Source organism: Pseudorca crassidens, chromosome 20 (genome assembly GCF_039906515.1).
Source record: "Pseudorca crassidens isolate mPseCra1 chromosome 20, mPseCra1.hap1, whole genome shotgun sequence".
In the NCBI taxonomy this organism is placed as follows: domain Eukaryota; kingdom Metazoa; phylum Chordata; class Mammalia; order Artiodactyla; family Delphinidae; genus Pseudorca; species Pseudorca crassidens.
In genome coordinates, this window is record NC_090315.1 from 38,809,736 (window position 1) to 38,830,362 (window position 20,627).

Sequence of the window (20,627 nt, forward strand, 5' to 3'; positions counted from 1 at the left end):
TTTTGAGTGAATTCTATTCCAGGTTGCTTCTGTTTATTAAATGGTGATGAAGAAGCTGGGTTAAAAGCACAAGTTTGCATTTGTTTATGGTGAAAGCTACATTTGATACCGTTAGGAGCTCTAGAGTGAACGGCCCAAAAAGGGAAACAGCACCGATAGCATAACTAACTTGCTGTGTGTCTTGGGCAGTTCGTTCAGTACTTTTTGGCTCCATGACCCTCTTCTATAAAGAAAAAGGAGCTGAATAGATCATATTCAGTAATTTTGTGTTTTTTTAAAATCAGTCCTTCAAGACTCTTTCCAATAAAATAATGTCCATTCACAGATGAAATGATATATTAAGGTGTATGTCAACTTTGCATGGGCAACTTCTTCTCTTGTATGAAAGCTAGCACTCCACTATCTGGTAAGGTAGGACTACGGGTCGGGGAAGGGAGAGGAACACATAAAAAACTAGCCAGATCAGCCACACCAAACTTGGGCTAATGACGTTAAAAAAATGTGGCGGGAAACGATGATCAACTCAGGGTACTGGGTGAACAGAACAGATGTAACCAGGAAGGTAAAAACTGACATAACCTTCATCTAAGGGCAGGATAAGATATAACTTTCCTTTTGTGTGTCTTCCTACTGTCTAATCTCATTTTTATAATTGGATTTTTTAGTACAAAAGTTACAAAAACTTTTTCTTATTTTGCAATCTTCATCTAAATTTGATTGTAGTATCAAGAAAAATATCTGAGAAACAATGCAATTTTGAAGAAAATGTATTTTTTGTTTGCTTGGGTTTTTTTTGTTTGTTTTTGTCTTACCAAATTTTGTGATTGGATGGACTCAGTAACCCAATCTATACATTGTTTAGATAAAAGAGTATTTTGGACATATGTGTGCCCCCATTGAAGTAAACTGGTGTGTATCAGAAGATCTGGAGGCCTTCTAATGTAATAGTTGCTGTTGTAACCACATAAAGGTCCATCCCCACTTCCACCACCATTATGCTTAGTCTTTTCACCAGTGATGGGATTTAAAAAGGCACTGAATAGTTCTCTCCAATTGAATATTTACTATTACAATTCTTTTTTTTTTTCCCTTCTCTTAGTGACCTCAAAGCTTGGAGAAGTATATACAAAGGGATTTTTCTTCCAAAGAATGCTAATTAGGGTTTTCTAGGCTGGGTTAGGGTTTTCTGTCCTTCTTTACAGTCATTTATGAACCAGAAAAATGGTGACCATTCGGCTGTGAAGAAAATACATACCTAGCAGCAAAATGATGCATGCTAATATGGCAATTAAGGCGCCCATACTGAGTCCAATCGGAAGTACATAAGCTTCAACATTACAAGACTGGACAACACCATCACTGCTGCAGCCACAGACCCGGATGGTCAGGGTACTGGTGCTGCTCAGAGGAGGATTCCCGCTATCACTGATTATGATTGGTAAAAGATAGACTTCTTGCTTCTGGCGGTTGAATCCATTATGCTTTGCCAAAATGCTGAGGGAATTATCTGGAAAAAGTGAAAATTACAATAGTTTGCATCATTTCAAAACGGCTGCCCAAACAACACTTGTTTTTCTAGTTCATAAATCCTCTGCAAGCCTCAAGACAATCCCAACTCCACTGAACCACTCCAGCTCTCTCCCTCTCCCCTTTCCCACTTTCCCAGTTGGCATGGACCAAAACATCCACACCCTAACAGGTTCAGTAAGCTTGGTCTCAGGATAAACTAATTGTGTTTTACCACCACCTTGTAAATGCAAAAGATTTCTTTTACAAAAATGCTCTTCAAGTGTCCTTTTAGAAGACACAAATTACCCCAAGTCCCCATAAATAAGTTGAATGTTCTCTCGTTTGTCCTGATAATGCAAACGTGACAGAATTTCATCACATTTGAAAGTCATGTTTGAAAAGCTTTGTGTTAAGAGTAGACTATATGACAGTATGGCATACAAAACAATGCATTTGACTCCCACAGGTACCTAAAAACACTCATGCTCTAGAGCATTTTACACTAACACGCAACGAAAGTCCCATTTACTGCCAATTGGAGGAGATATGCCACATATTTTAAAATTCTGCAGAGAAGACCTCCAGTGGTTACACAAATAAGAATTAAGTGATGAAAAGTCATAGGAGCAGGTGGTCCATTTTTAATGTATTAATTAATCATATGGAAATGTATATTGGTTATCTGGAGCAACACTTAAGGACATTTAAGCAATACTTAATGGCATACTTCAGCTCGATATAGAACTGGCCAGTGAGAAGTGATTGGTCCCGTGGTAGCGCTATTGTTCTCAAAATTTCACCCCCCAAATGAGCTCTTTATTGTCATTCGTCCCTATCTAATGAACTATAGCTATATATGTGTGTATATATGTGTGTGTGTGTATATATATATATATATATACATATATATATAAATTATTAATCTATTTTCTCATTTTGATTAATAAGAGACATAGGTCTGTTCAACATGGGAACACTGATTATTTCACACTGATATTCCAGCCAAAAGCAAATAAACATAACTTTGGTTAATGTGTGCAGTACAATTTGGGCAAAATTATTATTTCAGTTGGGATTTTTTCAAATATTGGCAAGTTTGCAGACCCCAGAACACTTGTCTACCTCGTTGTTGCATATTAAGGCAGGCATTCCAAACCATTGCTGTCCAGTTCCTGGTCATCAGTGTCCTACTGGTTTCCAGAATACACAAATACATGAATAGATATTCCACTCAAGTGATTTTAAGTAAATGTGTTAAATCTTCTGTACCATATAGTACTATACCAGAATTCAAAAAACAGTGACATTCCCGAAAATAAATGTATAAATTATATTTGGTTTTGCTTTGTTTAAGATATATGTGGACCTACAATGCCTTGCTAGTAAGCAGTTAAAGAGAAAAGAAAAAGAAAAAACTCTGAGTTAACAATTTCTTTTTCTAAATTATTGCTGGTTGTGCCTCATTATTTAGTAATTTGAAGAGTGAAAAGAAGTCTCTAGTGGAAGTAAGCAGTGGTATTCCAAATGATCTAGTCATCTTTATTTCCATGACATAGAAGGAAATAGCACTAAGCTAAAAGCAGGAGAACACCATCTCAAAAAAGATACAGAATATATAGCTGTGTTACATTTCCAGAAAGTGTGTGACAAGACTGAATACAGTTAAAATTAGTACAAGGAACATTTGTGGGTGATTTCATATACCATAGTTCAAAACAGAAGATGGGAATTGTTCTTCAAGATGCAATTAATAAAATTACAACGAGGCTTTTGTCTTTCTGTGGTCAACATTATTTATATGAGAAACTATCTTTGCATATTCCCTCTTTAAAACGAACTATAATGATAATTTAGAAACGGCAGCAGAAGTATTACTCATTGCAGAACAAAACCATCTCCTTTATTACTTAGAAAAGCATTGATGGGTCTAAGACCAAACTCATACTCATTTTTTACTACTCCTGGTATCTGTACGTGTTGCTCCCTTTCTATATAAAGAAAATTACTGACTGAGTAAAGGGAGTCTATGAGTCATTTTTGCTAAAATTTACCTGCTACTTCCAGGCGGAGTCAGCTCCCTATTTGCCTATTCATTTTTTACCATATTTTTGATTGGAACTTGCATTTATTAATTATTTAGTTATTTCATTAGGCCAAATTGAATTGTCATTATTTTAACACTCAAAAAAACATTGAATATTAGCCGTTTCACACACTTCAAATTCATGTATTTGAAATACATGTTTCTTTCAATCTACATGTTGCAAATATCTTTAACAAAGTTCTGGTTTGTTTCTTTAAAACATATGATGCCTTTTCATTTTATTAAAATTTTAATCTCAATGTAGTCAATTTTATCCATCTCTTTAATGATTAATCATTTAGCCTTATTTTTTAAATTATTAATTATATAAAAATTAGTTCTCATAATGTTACCTTTCACATTTAAACAGTTGTATGGAATTGGTTTTTTCTGTACTGATTATTGATTTTCCCAAGGTTAATTATAGAATAACTTATCCCTTACCCACTGATCTTCAATTCTCAGTCACAAATCAATTTTTTTTTGCATCTTCATCCTTTTAGGCTCTCTATCACGTTCCAATGCTCTGTTTTTCTAATCCTGCATCAATACCGTGCTTTTTATGTATGAAAAATTTGTAATAAATCTCGATGTTTGTTAGGGTATTTTCCCCTGTCGTGTTCTTCTTTAGGAATATTTCAGCTATACTTGTTCATTTGCTAATCTCTGACAAATATAGAAGAGATTATCAAGTTCTGTGAAAATTCCTATAAGAGTTTTAGTAGAAATTATATTAAGGTGTACATAAATTGAGAGAACTGACAGCTTTATTATGTTTAGTCTTCTATACCAATATCGTGGTTTCTTTATTTTCTTTAATATATGTTAAAATGTTTTTATTTTGGCTACAAGAGATTTTCACATATTTTTTACACTTATTATTAGTACTGCATGTACTTTGTTTCTTTCGTAAATATTACCTTTTTAAAATTATATTTTCATCTCATTGTTCACCTGATTGTTTTATGCATTGATTTTAATTCTAGTAAACTTCTAAACCTTTTTTTTACTTATAAAAATATATCTCAACACAGAGATATGTGTGAGGAGCATGATAATATGAGGAACTCCACAGAATTGCTCCCCAGTGGAACTGGGGAGAATTATAAAATAACATTTAAAAAAATCAGTGTCTCTGGAAATGGTCCTGGAGACAAGCAGCAAATGCAGAAATGTTTATTCAAGAAAATCTATTAGAGTCTGGTAGGAACCTAGTTCCTTCATCCCTTCTCTCAGCTCTGCGAGATGGAAACTCCACTCCGAACGGGTTCAGCCAAGAACACAGGGCTCCCCCCACCCCACCCCCCCCAGCTAGCAGTTGGAGGGCAAGGTGTTGCCAGTTCTCACCCTGCTCCTAGCTACGTATTGATCAACTGAATTCTGAATTGGTATGGCCAAGAAGAGGGGCTCCTTTCTTCTTCACAGCCTATACTTGTGCAGCAGAGGCTCTACCTTGGCAAGGCTTCACAGGGAATACAGGGCCGCAATTGTGCTTGCCCTGGACTGTAAAGCAGTGGTTTCACACTGGGAGAGCCAAGCCCAAAAGACTTGAGGCTACTGTTCCCTTGCATCAAGTGCCCGGCTCCTACAGTAGAGGCGTCACTCTGAGAAACCCAGCATAGTCTCCAATTCAGCTCCAAAGCCAATGGCTCAAAGTTTTGCCTCAGTGGAGAAGCAAAGAACCCAGGAAAGAGAGGCAGAGGAGGCTGCCAGGTTCAGAACAAATCTGAAACACTTGCTAACGGAACTACCCTTTTGAAGGAGCCCAAATTGGGTTGGATTAGTCTGTAGAACAATTTAGGGCCCCAAATTAAAACAATACAGAAATCATCTGGCAATCAGTGGAGTTTAACAACTTGGGTGTAGTCAGGGAAAGAGACAGTAAACCCCTCCAAAACCACTGCCATTCGAGGGTGACTGTGGGCATACCCAAGGCTGGGATCCCCTGAAGTGAAACATTAGAGGCTTAACACTGCAGAGGGGCAGTAGACTACTAAAGTAATCTAGCCGATCATTAAACAAATAAACAAGGAAATTACAGTAACAGGCCCTCAGTGAAAAGTCAATATCAGATTTGCTATAATATATTCTCTAAAAATGTCCAGTCTTCAACAAAAGATTACAGGATATACAAAGAAACAAGAAAGCACGACCCATAAACTAGAGCAAAACAAAACAAAACAAAAAAGCAGGCAAAAGAAACTGTCCATGAGAGCAAACAGATATCAGATTAACCAAAGACTTCTAAGGAGCCATTGTAAACGTGTTCAGTGAACTACAGTAAACCTCTAAAGAAGGAAATGAAGGAGTGATAACAATGTCATATCATAGAGAATATCAAAAAAAGAACATAATGGAAGATGTGGACTTGAAAAGTACAATAACTAAAATGATAAATTACAAACTCTAAATTTGAATTGGCAAAAGAAAGCATTAGTGAACTTGGAGCTAGATCAATAGAAAATATGCCAGCTGAAGAAGAATATAGAGAAAAAAGAAAGAAGAAAAATGAAGAGAACCTCAGAAAAATGTGGGACATCATTAAGTGCACAAATATACCTGAAATGAAAATACTAGGAGACAAAGAAAGGAAAAGAAAAAATATGGCTGAAAACTTCAAAAATTTTTGGAAACATTAGTCTCCACATTCAGAAAGCTCAACAACCATCAAGAACGTAAACAAAGAGATTCACAAAGAGACAGAAAGAAAAATGCTGAAAGCAAGAGAAAATTGACTCATCACTTCCAAGGGAACCCCAATAAGATTAACAACTAAATCTTTATACAAATAATGGTCACCAGAAGGAAGAGGGCTAACACATTCAGAATGCTCAAAGCAAAAACTTTCAACCAAGGATCACATATTCAGCAAAGCTATCTTTAAAAAAAATGAAATAGAGACATTCCCAGATTACAAAAAAACTGAGGGCATTTGTCACCAGCAGACATGTCTTAAAAGAAACAGGAAAGGAAGTTCTTCAGACTGAAAAGCAAATATCCCCAGATGGTAATTCAACTCCACATTAAAAACAAAGAGCATCTGGGGCTTCCCTGGTGGCGCAGTGGTTGAGTCCGCCTGCCGATGCAGGGGACGCGGGTTCGTGCCCCAGTCCGGGAGGATCCCACATGCCGCGGAGCGGCTGGGTCCGTGAGCCATGGCCGCTGAGCCTGCGCGTCCGGAGCCTGTGCTCCGCAACGGGAGAGGCCACAGCAGTGAGAGGCCCGCGTACCGCAAAAAAAACAAAAAAAAAAAAACAAAGAGCATCAGGAAAAGTAATTATGTAGTTGTCAAAGACAGTATAAATGCATAGTTTTTCTCTTTTCTTAACTTTTAAAAAGCAATTGTATAACACAATGCATACGTAATATATTATTGAGGATATAATAACTAGAAATTCAAAAGTAATGGTTTGGTATTCCAGTATTCTCCTTTCAGTAATGGATAAGAAAACTAGTCAGGAATAAATAGGGCAATAGAAGATTTGAACAACAGTATAAACCAAGTATACCTAACATATTTATACAACACTCTACCCAAATAGCAGAATAAATATTCTTCTCAAGTACACATGGAACATTCTGCAATGTATACTATAGGCTAGGCATAAACTAAATAATACAAAGTATTAATAATACAAAGTGCATTCTCTGACAGTAATAGAATGAAATTAGATATCAATAATGTAAAAAATTTTTGGGAAACTCATAAATATGTGGAAATTAAACAATGCATTCCTCAATAACCAATGATTCAATGAAGAAATCAAAAGGAAATTTTGAAAATGTGAGACAATGTAAGTGAAAATGCAGTCAATCATAAAGTAATGGATGCAGCTATAGCAGTGCTTAGAGAGATACTTATAGCTTTAAATGCCTATATTAATTTGTTTTTTCATCTTAACTATACTAACAAGAACCCCACATACAATTTTGAGTGTAAGAAGTTATGGTAGACACCTGTACCTTGTTCTTGATATTAAAAAAGAGAAAATAGCTTTTGACTTTGAACATTAAGATGATTGATGGTGTTTATTTGAAGACACTTTTTGTAAAAGTGCACCCTCATTTCTTTCTTTTTAATTTTTTCTTTTATTTGTTTTACAATGATGCAAAGGGAAAAGGCAGTCATATCAAGGATAGTAACTTAGCTGTTCACTACCTCTAAACTTGGCTTCAATTGTATTATTGTGTTACTTAAAAATCTTCTTTCCAGTCCTTCATATGTGCATGCATTTCCATTTTATATCATCTTGTTTTCTCTACAACCTAACCTGTTCTGTCCTTATGGCTTCTTCCCTTACTTATTATATTTAGTGCATTTATTTATTTTTCTTTTTGAGCATACCCAATATAAGAGGATACTTGGTAATGATTTACTAGAGAAAACACAGACATTTTCTAAAACTGAAAAATATATGAAACAAAAAGAGGAAATGACCATTGATTTTTTTAAAAAAATTAAATCTTTTGAAGTTGAGTATATAATGACAGAATTTGACAAAAGATAGAAAGATATTGTGCCAAGATCTATTTAAGAAGAGAATGGACCAAAAGCATTGGGCATTCTCTAGGGTGGACGAATGTCCAGGTGGATAGACTAATGTCCATGGATATGCTACCCATATAGTGCAGTTGAGTTGCACTGAGATAGGAACATATCATAACCTTATCACCCAGTTCTCTGATATTCTCAGTAGGTGAAATATTTAAATGTTTGTATTCCCTATTATTTTTCTCAGTTACGGATTTTCCTGTTTTCTCTTCCTCCTGGAATGTTTTGCTTATGAGCCTTACAATAAGGAGGATGAATGACTCTATTTTAAAAACCTTGCTTCATACTCCACACCCATTTGTTTCTGTTTAGGACCAACTGTTGAAGGAAAGATCATGAAGGGGAGTTAAAGTGGACAAATAGCACCAGGCATACTTCAAATGACGATATTCCTAAAGTAGTGGTTTGTTGCATTCCTTACTCCTTGTCTGAGTAATACAAGGTATATATCAAATAAATAGTAAAGAAAGGACCAGGTAAATAGTAGGTGCATAGGCTTGCTTGCTTTCAGATAGCACATTACAGTTATGCCGTTATGCATGAAATTTCTCTCAGATTCTGACAACAGATTAATTTCGAATAAAAATAGTTACTTGTATTCTTAGTTTTGTCGTTTTGTTATTCCAGAGCATTTGTTGTAATTTTACTGGAAATTGCTAGAGGCTGTTAACAAAGGCAGCCATTTTAAAATTAAGTGCTTAGAATTTTTATGCAACAGTTTTGACATTATAGATAATATTAAGACAAATAGATAATATTCAATAAAATGTGTGCATTATCTCACTAAACTCTAAGCCCCTTGAGGGAGAGTAGCCTTAGTCACAGCTCTAGTCTCAGTCTCCAGCACAGGACTTGGCGCAGAGCAACATTAGTTGTTGACAATTAGTTGTTGACATTAGTTGTTGACTAATGACAACATTAGTCACATCGTTTAACCTACTTTTATTTGGTCTTGCCACTCTTCTTTCTCTCTTTGTTCCAGCCCTCCTGGTCTTTTCTGAGTTAAGGATTTTCTGTCCTCAGGGCTTTCATATTTGCTCTTTTTTCTGTCTCATAATCTCTCTATCCCTCCTCAGCCCTAATTTGAATTATTAAAATTTATGCATTCTTTATGTCTGTGCTTAAGTATCACTCCTTTGGGGAAATTTTCTTTTACTAGTTGTCCCCAATCTCCTCAGATAAATTAGTTATGTAATCTTCTAAAAACCTTTTTATTTTCATCAGAACACTTACCACAAAGAAATGATATCGTAATGGGGATATCATAGACCCTGGGGATACAGAAATAAACTAGGGAACTTCCAAGTAACAAATAACCAATTTATGATGCATAATGAATACTCAGCAAATATTTGCTGAATAAATGAAGAAGTAATCATTAGCCATATTTTGTGGGGCTCATATTTATTTCCGTTCATGTTATTTTGTCACGGGGGGTTATATGTAGTTCAAAATAAGTCAGTGAGAAGAATCAATTTCAGGCTTTTGGAAAGCATATATAGCCAGGGTCTTATATGGAATTTTAAAAGAGATATCGATGGTTTCCAAGTCTTTCCCTGGACATGCCTCATATCACGTAACATGAGCAATAAATTGAGATTGCTTATATTTAAGTAGAGAAGGCTCAGAGGGGAAGAAAAATTGCTCTAAAATATCTTAAATACCATCATTTAAAGAGGTGCACATCAGAATTCTACTGAGGAGTCTAGGAGGAATTTCCTCTTTGATTCTATATATATATATATTTTTTTTTTTTGGTACGCGGGACTCTCACTGTTGTGGCCTCTCCCGTTGCGGAGCACAGGCTCTGGACGCGCAGGCTCAGCGGCCATGGCTCACGGGCCCAGCCGCTCCATGGCATGTGGGATCTTCCCGGACCGGGGCACGAACCCGTGTCCCCTGCATTGGCAAGCGGACTCTCAACCACTGGGCCACCAGTGCAGCCCTCCTCTTTGATTCTTGATATTCAGCCTTTGAATCATTTGGAATTGGAAATCAAAGGATATTTTCTCATAGAACATTAATATCCTTACAAGAAAAGTTTCCTTTAGCAAATAAGTCAATAAGTGTTTATTATAGACTGAAAGTTTGTGTAGCCCAATAATTCATATGTTGAAACCCTAACCCCCCCACACACACACACCCCCAGTGTGGCTATATTTGGTGATGGAGCTTCTAAGGAAGTAATTAAGGTTAAGGAAGTTTGTAAGGGTGGGGCCCTGATACTATAGAATTGGTGTCTGTAGAATATAGAGACACCAGAGAGCTCTCTCTTTCTCCACCTGTGGGCAAACAAAGACGAGGTCTTATGGAGCACACCTATAAGCAGCCAAAAGAAGAGGGTTCAGGATGAAACACATCTTGCCCACCCTTTGATCTTGGATTTCCTCACCTCTGGGACTGTAAGAAATAGAATTGTGTTGTTGAAGCCACCAGTCTGAAATATTTTGTTATAGCAGCCTCAGCACACTAGATAGTGCTATGGTCACTTACTAATTCTATATGCATACTCCATGAAAAACTAAAAAGTCTATCTGAAGAGATAGGTGGTGCCTACCTGGATAATTCTTCAACTCTCTTTGTGTAATTTTCCCCACAGTCCTAAGTTCCTTCCTTCCTTCTGTCTTTCCTTCCTTCCTTCCTTCCTTCCTTCTATTTATTTTCTTTGGCCATTATTATTGCTGTTATTATTTACATATCCCATGTTCTTTCCCCATTGTCTATTTTTTTTTCCAGATAAAAGAAAGCAGGCAAATCTAAATTCTCTGTTTGTTTCAGTGCAGTTCATCTGTTGTTGTTGCCCTGATGTAGAAAGTTGACTTTGGTCTAGGTCCCATTTATTTGAAATCATGGAGTTATGGCTTTTGTTTATCCTGTTACATGTAAGCAAAAGCAACAAGGAGCCAGAATTAATCAAGGCACTTGCCAGACAAATGTTTATGACAAAGGAATAGATGAAAAGAAGATCAGTAGATATTATGCCTTTTTGAGAAGTGTCTCCTGTCATTTGACTTGCAAATTTAATTCAAATTTTCTTGGTCAAATCAAATGGAATGAAAATGGCAAGAAGGCCAAAACCAAGGGAAAATGATACTCTGTTCAGTAGGTATGGACAAGAGATTTAATTAAGTTCTTATCATTGTGTTGTGTCTGTTACTTCTAAAACCCTAGCAAGGCAATAAAGATACAAATCCATGGATTTCAGCATACTAGATAATATGCATATATAATATCTAATATCTAGGAACGTGAAGCAAAGATCATAACATCTACACTTCATTCATGTATTTTTACTCTAAACACTAAGTCTTGTTGGAAACAATCAGGCTATAATGAATTAATAAAAATTAAGACTCTGTGAAGCCAGTCTCCTCCAGTACCATTATAATTTCCTACGTAATTCATTGAAAGTATACCAACATACTAAGTCTGCAACATGCAACTGGATATTCTGAGTCACCTAATTAGACCATTTGTCATTCTTTTCCCTTTTTTTTCTCATTAGATAGTGCACCATGCCACCTGATGTCAGTAATCTCAATATTTATATGAATGTTGACTCATTACCAAATCTCCTAATATTTAATAATAAAGTATGTATATCTAGCCATAAATGTTGACCAAGGTTTACTTTGGCTTTAGAAAAACTGTCACTGTGAATTCTTTTAGAAGTTCCTAGACTAATACCAAAGTTAATGTTTAGTCAACATTTTACAGTTACATATAGAATAAATTAGTGCCTTTTTAACAGAAAAAAACTTATTCCACTATAACCATGCAGCACTACAATTCTATAAATATATGAAAGATTGACATTTTGCAGAGGAAATGTACAGAGAGTGGGCTATGCTTTTCACTTGACAAAAGTTAGGACTCATTAAAGTAATCTATGAAATTTAAGCATCTTCTAAAATTCTTTAAGAATCTACATATACTGTTCTTAAATGGCTAATATAAGAGGAAATTTTTTCTTAGATCTTATGAAGATGGTGTTCAATGTAGTGGTCTGAATGGTGACCTCCAAAGAGACATGTATATGTCCTTTTCCTTGGAACCTATGAATGTTACCTTACTTGGAAAAGGGTCTTTGCAGATGTAATCAAATTAAAAATCTTGAGATGAAGAGTTCATCTGGGATTACCTGGTGGGTCCTAAATCCAGTAACATGTATCTTTAAAAGAAAGTCCAATAACATGTGTCCTTATAAGAATAAGTCAGAGAGAGATTTAACACAGAGAAGAAGGAGAGCGAATGTGACCACAAAGGCAGACATTGACGTGATGTGGCCCCAGCTATGGAATGCCTACAGCCAAAAGAAGCTGCAGGAGACGAAGAATGAATTCTCCTCTATGGTTTCTAAGAGGGAGTGTGGTCCTGCCGGTACCTTGATGTCAGACTTCTGGCCTCCAGACTGTGAGAATACATTCCCGTTGTTTTAAGCTTCCCTGTTTGTGGTAATTTGTTATGCAAGCCCTAGGAAATTAATACAGTCAATAAATCTGATTAAATATTATTTACAGAAGCAAGGTAGGCATTCTTATGGCCATTTTACCTATGAGAAACAGGTTTTTTTGACTGATAAAAGGTTTCTCAGCTGACAGTTAAGAATTACTAGCAAGTCCAATGTATTTCTACACTTTCTCTGTCATCTTAGCAAAAGTCACCTCAGGAAGCAAGGAGAAATGGGCTCTAAGAAGGTTATATTAAAGCTCAAGGTTAAGATAAAAAAGGGAAAGTGTGTGGAGGAGGTTTTTCCACACCATGACACCTTTATCAGAGACAAGGTAAAAACTAAGTAGTCGAGGCCACTGGTAGGCAGAAATATAGTATTGTAGAGGCATCAAAAGGTATTCAGGGCAACACTCTATCAATCTAAATCCCGTATCTTGAGACTCAATATAACATAGTATAGCATAGCATAGCATAACCTTGAATTAATTATCAAGAAATAAGCATTTTCGGTGCCAGAGAGGAATGCAAGTATCTCAAAGTCCAAGTTCTATGCTAGACATAATCACACTGCCCAAAGTCTTCTGAGTTTGATGATTTTTCTCCTGCACTTAATTTGCATGCTTGATCTTACTCAAAATGTTCCATGTCTGTTCTGTAGATCCCTTAGAACTCAGAGGAAAGGCAGATTTATCTCACTCCAGGCACCAGGGGATGAGAGATGAAGATTAATATTACCTTCATTTTATCTGAGAAATGCCTGCATTAACTAACTCACAAAAGTGAAAACTATACCAAGACCCAATTTCTGTTTTGTTTGAATGGAAATTTAAAGTTTTTATAAATATCAACAGATCTGGAAAATAATATTTCTTATCTACTTGGATTTACACAGAACTGAAAAATGCATTAACATTTTTTAAGTGTACAGCTACTGAGGGGAAAAAATACAAAAACAAAACAGAGAAATACCAAGGTCTTTAGTGGAGTTGTAAACATTTCAGAAATTAACCTAATAGTGGTTAAAAATCCAGACATTGGAAAGCTAGCATTGTCAGGAGAATGACTTTTCTACCACATCTCTATTGATTGAATAGATATCTCTAAATATTTAAGAAACTGGGAGTCAGAGATTAATTCATTTGCACTGGAGCTGATAAGTTTTTGCCCATTAACACACTTGTTATATAGGGTAGTTAGACCAGGAAGTGAGACGATTTTAAAACAGCAGTTAAAGTGAAGCATACATTGTGTATAAGATATGGAAATCATTAAATATAGTGAATAGAGAGCTGAGGATATAAAAGAAAGGAAGTACCTAAAGTAGTTTGTATTCTAAATAACCTGCTTTGATTTGAAGGAGGTTAAGTATCCCTGGAAATCATCACTTTGGTAGACATCATCATCTTCCTGAAGATTTTTAAATTTGCACATATGAAACTAAGACCTAAGTGTCTTTAGATCTTAGTTTCATACGTGCAAATGGTTTCTTAGTTTCCTAAGAAACTAAGTGAAAGCCACCAAAAATTGTACAAATTCATTTTCCTTTGCCATCACCCATGCCTCCATCTTAATGTCTTTCAAATCCACACTGACACGTTCAGTTAATTCTCTCAGTTATTCAGTTCCTCCTGTCTCCAAGACATCGCTGTCAGAGGAAAGTCTTCTTTGGCACATATTTACCCAGCATGCTGCTATACAGTCAGGTGTGATGGTTTTCTGCCTCAGCAACTGAAAGATCCTTGGATGCAGAGATTTTGTCTTCTTTAGTGAATGCATCCTATTGACTATCATATGTGTCACCGTATAGCAATCTGCATGGTAAGGTTTTAATTAATCCTTGTTGAATGAACACATGGATGACTTTTTAAAATGATTACTGATCTCAAGGAACTTCTGACTCAGAAGGGGAGAGAAAATAACATATAACTAGCCAAAATGTGAGTCAGCTGATAGTCATTCTCTAGTTGTGAGCCCTGTCCTTTGGTCTCTGCTCCTATACCTCGTGGTCCACTATGCCATTTGTACCTTGATTTAAATTTCTGTTATCATAGATACAAATGAGGGATGCTTTAAGGAAAGAGTGGCATGTGGGCTGGGTTTAGAGGAAAGGGCTGGTTTGTTAAGCTGGGGAAGTGCAAAGAACGGCATCCCTTCTTGTCCCTATAATTCTCATTTTTCTGTTCCATAACATTCTGTCCTCATCATTTTTTTCTAACCTCTTTATGATCTGTTTGAATCTGATTCACTTACCTGATTTCAAATACCAGACAATATTTTTCTAAAATCTTAGCCCTATGTCCCCTCCAGTTACCTACTGGGTACATCCACCTGGATGGTCAGTGCCACAAATTCAGTCTTTCAATAGTGGAACTAATAATATGTAATGCCTATTCTTCTCCATTTCTAAAAATCTCTTTCTTGATCCAATTTCTCGTATCATCTTTCTGGTTACATGATTTTATACATCTTTCCCCTTGTATCCAATAAGCTCACATCTTCGTTTTCAATGTAGGGAAGTTCTGTCATCCTTTAGTAATCAGCTGAAATTTTACTCTTTCCTTTATGAAGGAGGCAATAGGAACAGACAGACTCCTAAGGATTTTGGAGTATCTAACTCAGAGACGTAATGGAGATTTGATTATAAAATGAGTATAAAGCAAATATGGTTTTAGTTAGTTTGTTGAATAAATACATAATAGTCATCAGTGAATATAAGTCAACATGTAACAAGAGACTCAAAACGCAAAGCAGTACCTTGAGAAGTCCAAAATGTATCCAATGCTACAGAAATAGAATGCAGTGAGAGGATCTTACATCACTAATGATACATACATTATTACATTCATTTTAAAAATAAAGTGCCTGTCATATACTAGGCTCTGATATATTTGGTCCATCTTGACACTCTAATTGTCAAGCCTGTTTAACGATCACCTGTGTCCGAGCAAATATTCGCACAAACAGAAGCCAGGTGAAAAATTCAGATACAAATATCTGTCTGAGCATATTAAAAATGCATATTCTTGGATTTTATTCTAAATTAACTGAATAAGAATTTCTGGGGCTAGGCCCTGGACATCTGCATTTCAAATAAATTTTGTTTGCATAAAAATCTTCTGGGATACCTGAGAGCCATTCTGCTCTATTCTATTTCCTCCCTTAGGTGTTAGCAGTGGTTAATGGCTTGGCCCAAGCCCTCAGAGCCTCCACTGGGGAAGCTATTATGCTCCGGGTTTTGTAATCCAGCAGGGGTAGCAGCTAATAGCAATTTTCCTGCATAATTCCTTCTTTTCTGGTTTAGTGGTAAAATAGCTGCTAAAAAAGAAGGGAAATGATGCAACAAAATGTGGCATCCTACAGCGAGCTGCAGTCCAGTGTTTGTCCTTGAATCATTTTAAAGTTTAATATGTTATATTAAAACAGCTGGCTAAACATATATCTTTGGGCGGAAGTCTAAATATACAGTGAAGGCAAGAAGAAGGCAGTTACGTAGATAAAATTGTCATTCGAGCAGTGGTCACATTACCATTCCTCCCAGGTTACGGGGAATGGCACGTGCTTTTCAATATTAAAATCCACATTCTTTACAGTCTTGGAAATAGTACTGTTTTGATCATTCAAAAATGACTTTACATTAAAGGTCAAACTGATTTGCTTTTCCTCAAATTCACCCACATATTAACAGGTTAAAATACAGATGGAGAGAGCAGAAATAAAGTGATCGAAGAAAAAAGATACCTGTGTAGGTCACCCTTATGATTGAAATAGAAATCACATCAAACTCATTCAAACTCTTTTTTATTGAAGATGTAATCTGATAAATCTTCCTATTGTTATACACTGTAGAGAAATCTGAATACATTTTGAAGTCATGCATGATTTCATTTTAATACTTTCTTTTAAAATAAAAGGAATTTTTTGATGAGTCTTTTAAAATATTCTCAAGATGGTATTTGATGTTCCAAGCTTACCAGCCCCCATTGACAATGAATGTGTGGTATCTTCTAGCAGTGGGCAGTGATATAAAGATCCCTACCATCAGATTCTCCGCATTTTGGAATTATAAGAGGTATGCTTAACAAATAAAGAGAAGTTTAAGGGAATTTGTTCCCTTTTCAACTTTGTAATTCCTGAAAAGTTTATATTAGGTGTAATTTCTTTAGGCTGTGTATTCAGAATGCTTCAGAATGTCATATTAGATAATGTTCAGGCTTTGGAATCATTCCTAATTGTGTTTGCACCCTAATTTCATTACTTACCTAGTTGCATTTTAAAATAATTTCCCCAAGGTCATAGCAGGTACTCTTATTGTGCCCAAATTACTAGTTAAGGAAATGAGGGTCAGGAGGCCTTTGAGGGATAAATGTGTTTTTTTATCTAAAGTATATTTTCAGGGTCTGAAGTGTGCAGATAATGACAATAGTCATTATTATTAATATATGTAAGATTATCAGTTACTTTAGCATTGAAATAAAGCAAAGCATTGCAATCTTTTAAGAATATTTGGATTTCATACTTTCCAATGAATTTCTACTTGAAAGCCTCAAAGATGAATACAAACTAAATTATAAAATAAAATATAAGGTAAAAAAATAAAATACATGTTAAAGAGTGAGACTCCACTTAAATTAAAAGAGTGTTTATTGTAGGTCAATTTTATGTCAATAAAAGATGATTTTTAAAATCCCATAACACTTAATTTAAAACATCTGCCTTCCCCAGGCTTGGTTTTGCTTCAGGCTTGGAAGACAGCCCTCCAAAAGTAGGATATAAATTGTCTTCTGTCTCTATCCTTCTGCTTCCGCTTTCAGTCAGGTATCTGCTATACGTAATGGTGGCTTCCTTGTGAACTGTCCCGGAGAACACACGAATCGAAGAAAAGGGTATAATCTTGCATGGCTAATATAGCTATAATTTGTCGCTGATGCCTAAGAGTGAGATATAAAGTGCTAGTATTTTTTTAACATCTTTATTGGAATATAATTGCTTTACAATGTTGTGTTAGTTTCTGCTATACAACAAAGTGAATCAGCTACACGTATACATATATCCCCATATCCCCTCCCTCTTGCGTCTCTCTCCCACCCTCCCTATCCCACCCCTCTAGGTGGTCACAAGTACCAAGCTGATTTCCCTGTGCTATCCAGCTGCTACCCACTAGCCGTCTATTTCACATTTGGTAGTGTATATATGTCCAGGCCGCTCTCTGACTTTGTCCCAGCTTACCCTTCCCCCTCCCTGTGTCCTCAAATCCATTCTCTATGTCTGCGTCTTTATTCCTGTCCTGCCCCTAGGTTCATCAGAACCATTTTTTTTTTAGATTCCATATATATGTGTTAGCATACGGTATTTGTTATTCTCTTTCTGACTGACTTCACTCTGTATGACAGACTCTAGGTCCATCCACCTCACTACAAATAACTCAATTTCACTTCTTTTTATGGCTGAGTAATATTCCATTATATATATTGCCACATCTTCTTTATCCATTCATCTGTCGATGGACACTTAGGTTGCTTCCATGTCCTGGCTATTGTAAATAGTGCTGCAGTGAACATTGGGGTACATGTCTCTTTTTAAATCATGGTTTTCTATGGGTATATGTCCAGTAGTAGGATTGCTGGGTTGTATGGTAGTTCTATTTTTAGTTTTTTAAGGAACCTCCATATAGTTTTCCATAGTGGCGGTATCAATTTACATTCCCACCAACAGTGCAAGAGTGTTCCCTTTTCTCCACACCCTCTCCAGCATTTACTGTTTGTAGATTTTTTGATGATGGCCATTCAGACCGGTATGAGGTGATACCTCATTGTGGTTTTGATTTGCTTTTCTCTGATGATTAGTAATGTTGAGCGTCCTTTCATGTGTTTGTAGATAATCTGTATATCTTCTTTAGAGAAATGTCTATTAAGGTCTTCCACCCATTTTTGGATTGGGTTGTTTGTTTTTTTGATATTGAGCTGCATGAGCTGCTTGTATATTTTGGAGATTAATCCTTTGTCTGTTGCTTCATTTGCAAATATTTTCTCCCATTCTGAGGGTTGTCTTTTCGTCTTGTTTATGGTTTCCTTTGCTGTGCAAAAGCTTTTAAGTTTCATTAGGTCCCATTTGTTTATTTTTATTTCCATTTCTGTAGGAGGTGGGTCAAAAAGTATCTTGCTGTGATTTATGTCATAGAGTGTTCTGCCTATGTTTTCCTCTAAGAGTTTGATAGTGTCTGGACTTACATTTAGGTCTTTAATCCATTTTGAGTTTATTTTTGTATATGGTGTTACGAAGTGTTCTAATTTCATTCTTTTACATATAGCTGTCCAGTTTTCCAGCATCACTTATTGAAGAGGCTGTCTTTACTGTATATTCTTGCCTCCTTTATCAAAGATAAGGTGACTGTATGTGCATGGGTTTATCTCTGGGCTTTCTGTCCTGTTCCTTTGATCTATATTTCTGTTTTTGTGCCAGTACCATACAGTCTTGATTACTATAGCTTTGTAGTGTAGTCTGAAGCCAGGGAGCCTGATTCCTCCAGCTCTGTTTTTCTGTTTCAACATTACTTTGGTTATTCTGTTTCCATACAAATTGTGCAATTTTTTGTTCTAGTTCTGTGAAAAATGCCATTGGTAGTTTGATAGGGATTGCATTGCATCTGTAGATTGCTTTGGGTAGAATAGTCATTTTCACAATGTTGATTCTTCCAATCCAAGAACATGGTATATCTCTCCATCTGTTTGTGTCATGTTTGTTTTCTTTCATCAGTGTCTTATAGTTTTCTGCATACAGATCTTTTGCCTACTTAGGTAGGTTTAATCCTAGGTGTTTTATTCTTTTTGTTGCAATGGCAAATGGGAGTGTTTCCTTAATTTCTCTTTCAGAATTTTCATTGTTAGTGTATAGGAATACAAGAGATTTCTGTGCATTAATTTTGTATCCTGCTACTTTACCAAATTCATTGATTAGCTCAGTAGTTTTCTGGTAGCCTCTTTAGTATTCTCTAAGTATAGTATCATGTCATCTGCAAACAGTGACAGTTTTACTTCTTTTACAAATGAGATTCTTTTATTTCTTTTTCTTCTCTGATGGCCGTGGGTAAAACTTCTAAAACTATGTTGAATAATAGTGTTGAGAGTGTGCAACCCTGTCTTATTCCTGATCTTAGAGGAAATGCTTTCAGATTTTCACCATTGAGAATGATGTTGGCTGTGGGTTTGTTATATATGGCCTTTATTATGTTGAGGTAGGTTCCCTCTATGCCTACTTTCTGGAGAGTTTTAATCATAAATGGGTGTTGAATTTTGTTGAAAGTTATTTCTGCATCTATTGAGATGATCATATGGTTTTTATCCTTCAGTTTGTTAATATGTGTATCACATTGATTGGTTTGCGTATATTGAAGAATCCTTACATTCCTGGGATAAACCCCACTTGATCATGGTGTATGATCCTTTCAGTGTGCTGTTGGATTCCGTTTGCTAGTATTTTGTTTAGGATTTTTGCATCTATGTTCATCAGTGATATTGGCCTGTAGTTTTCTTTTTTTTGTGACATCTTTGACTGGTTTTGGTATCAGGGTGATGGTAGCCTCGTAGAATGAGTTTGTGAGTGTTCCTCCCTCTGCTGTATTTTAGAAGAGCTTGAGAATGATGAGTGTTAGCGCTTCTCTAAATGTTTGATAGAATTTGCCTGTGAATCCATCTGTTCCTGGGCTTTTGTTTGTTGGAAAATTTTTAATCACAGTTTCAATTACAGTGCTTGTGATTGGTCTGTGTATATTTTCTGTTTCTTCCTGGTTCAGACTCAGAAGGTTGTGCATTTCTAAGAATTTGTCCATTTCTTCCAGGTTGTCCATTTTATTGGCATATAGTTGCTTGTAGTAAGCCCTTTTGATTCTTCGTATTTCTGCTGGGTGAGTTGTTACTTCTCCTTTTTAATTTCTAATTCTGTTGATTTGAGTCTTCTCCCTTTTTTTTCTTGATGAGTATGGCTAATGGTTTATCAGTTTTGTTTATCTTCTCAAAGAACCAGCTTTTAGTTTTA

General features: G+C 35.9%; 1 protein-coding gene across 3 annotated transcripts in view; it reads right to left on the reverse strand.

Moving 5' to 3' along the window:
* Nucleotides 1-20,627, reverse strand: part of CDH8 (cadherin 8) — a 386,150-nt gene that overhangs the window by 2,250 nt on the left and 363,273 nt on the right. For 2 of the 3 annotated variants that reach the window (XM_067717873.1, XM_067717872.1), the window contains one exon: nucleotides 1,256-1,507. The exons of the other annotated variant lie outside the window; for it this stretch is intronic. In XM_067717873.1, the coding sequence (XP_067573974.1) occupies nucleotides 1,256-1,507 (252 nt within the window). The remainder of the gene's footprint in view (nucleotides 1-1,255; nucleotides 1,508-20,627) is intronic. 3 annotated transcript variants of the gene reach the window in all.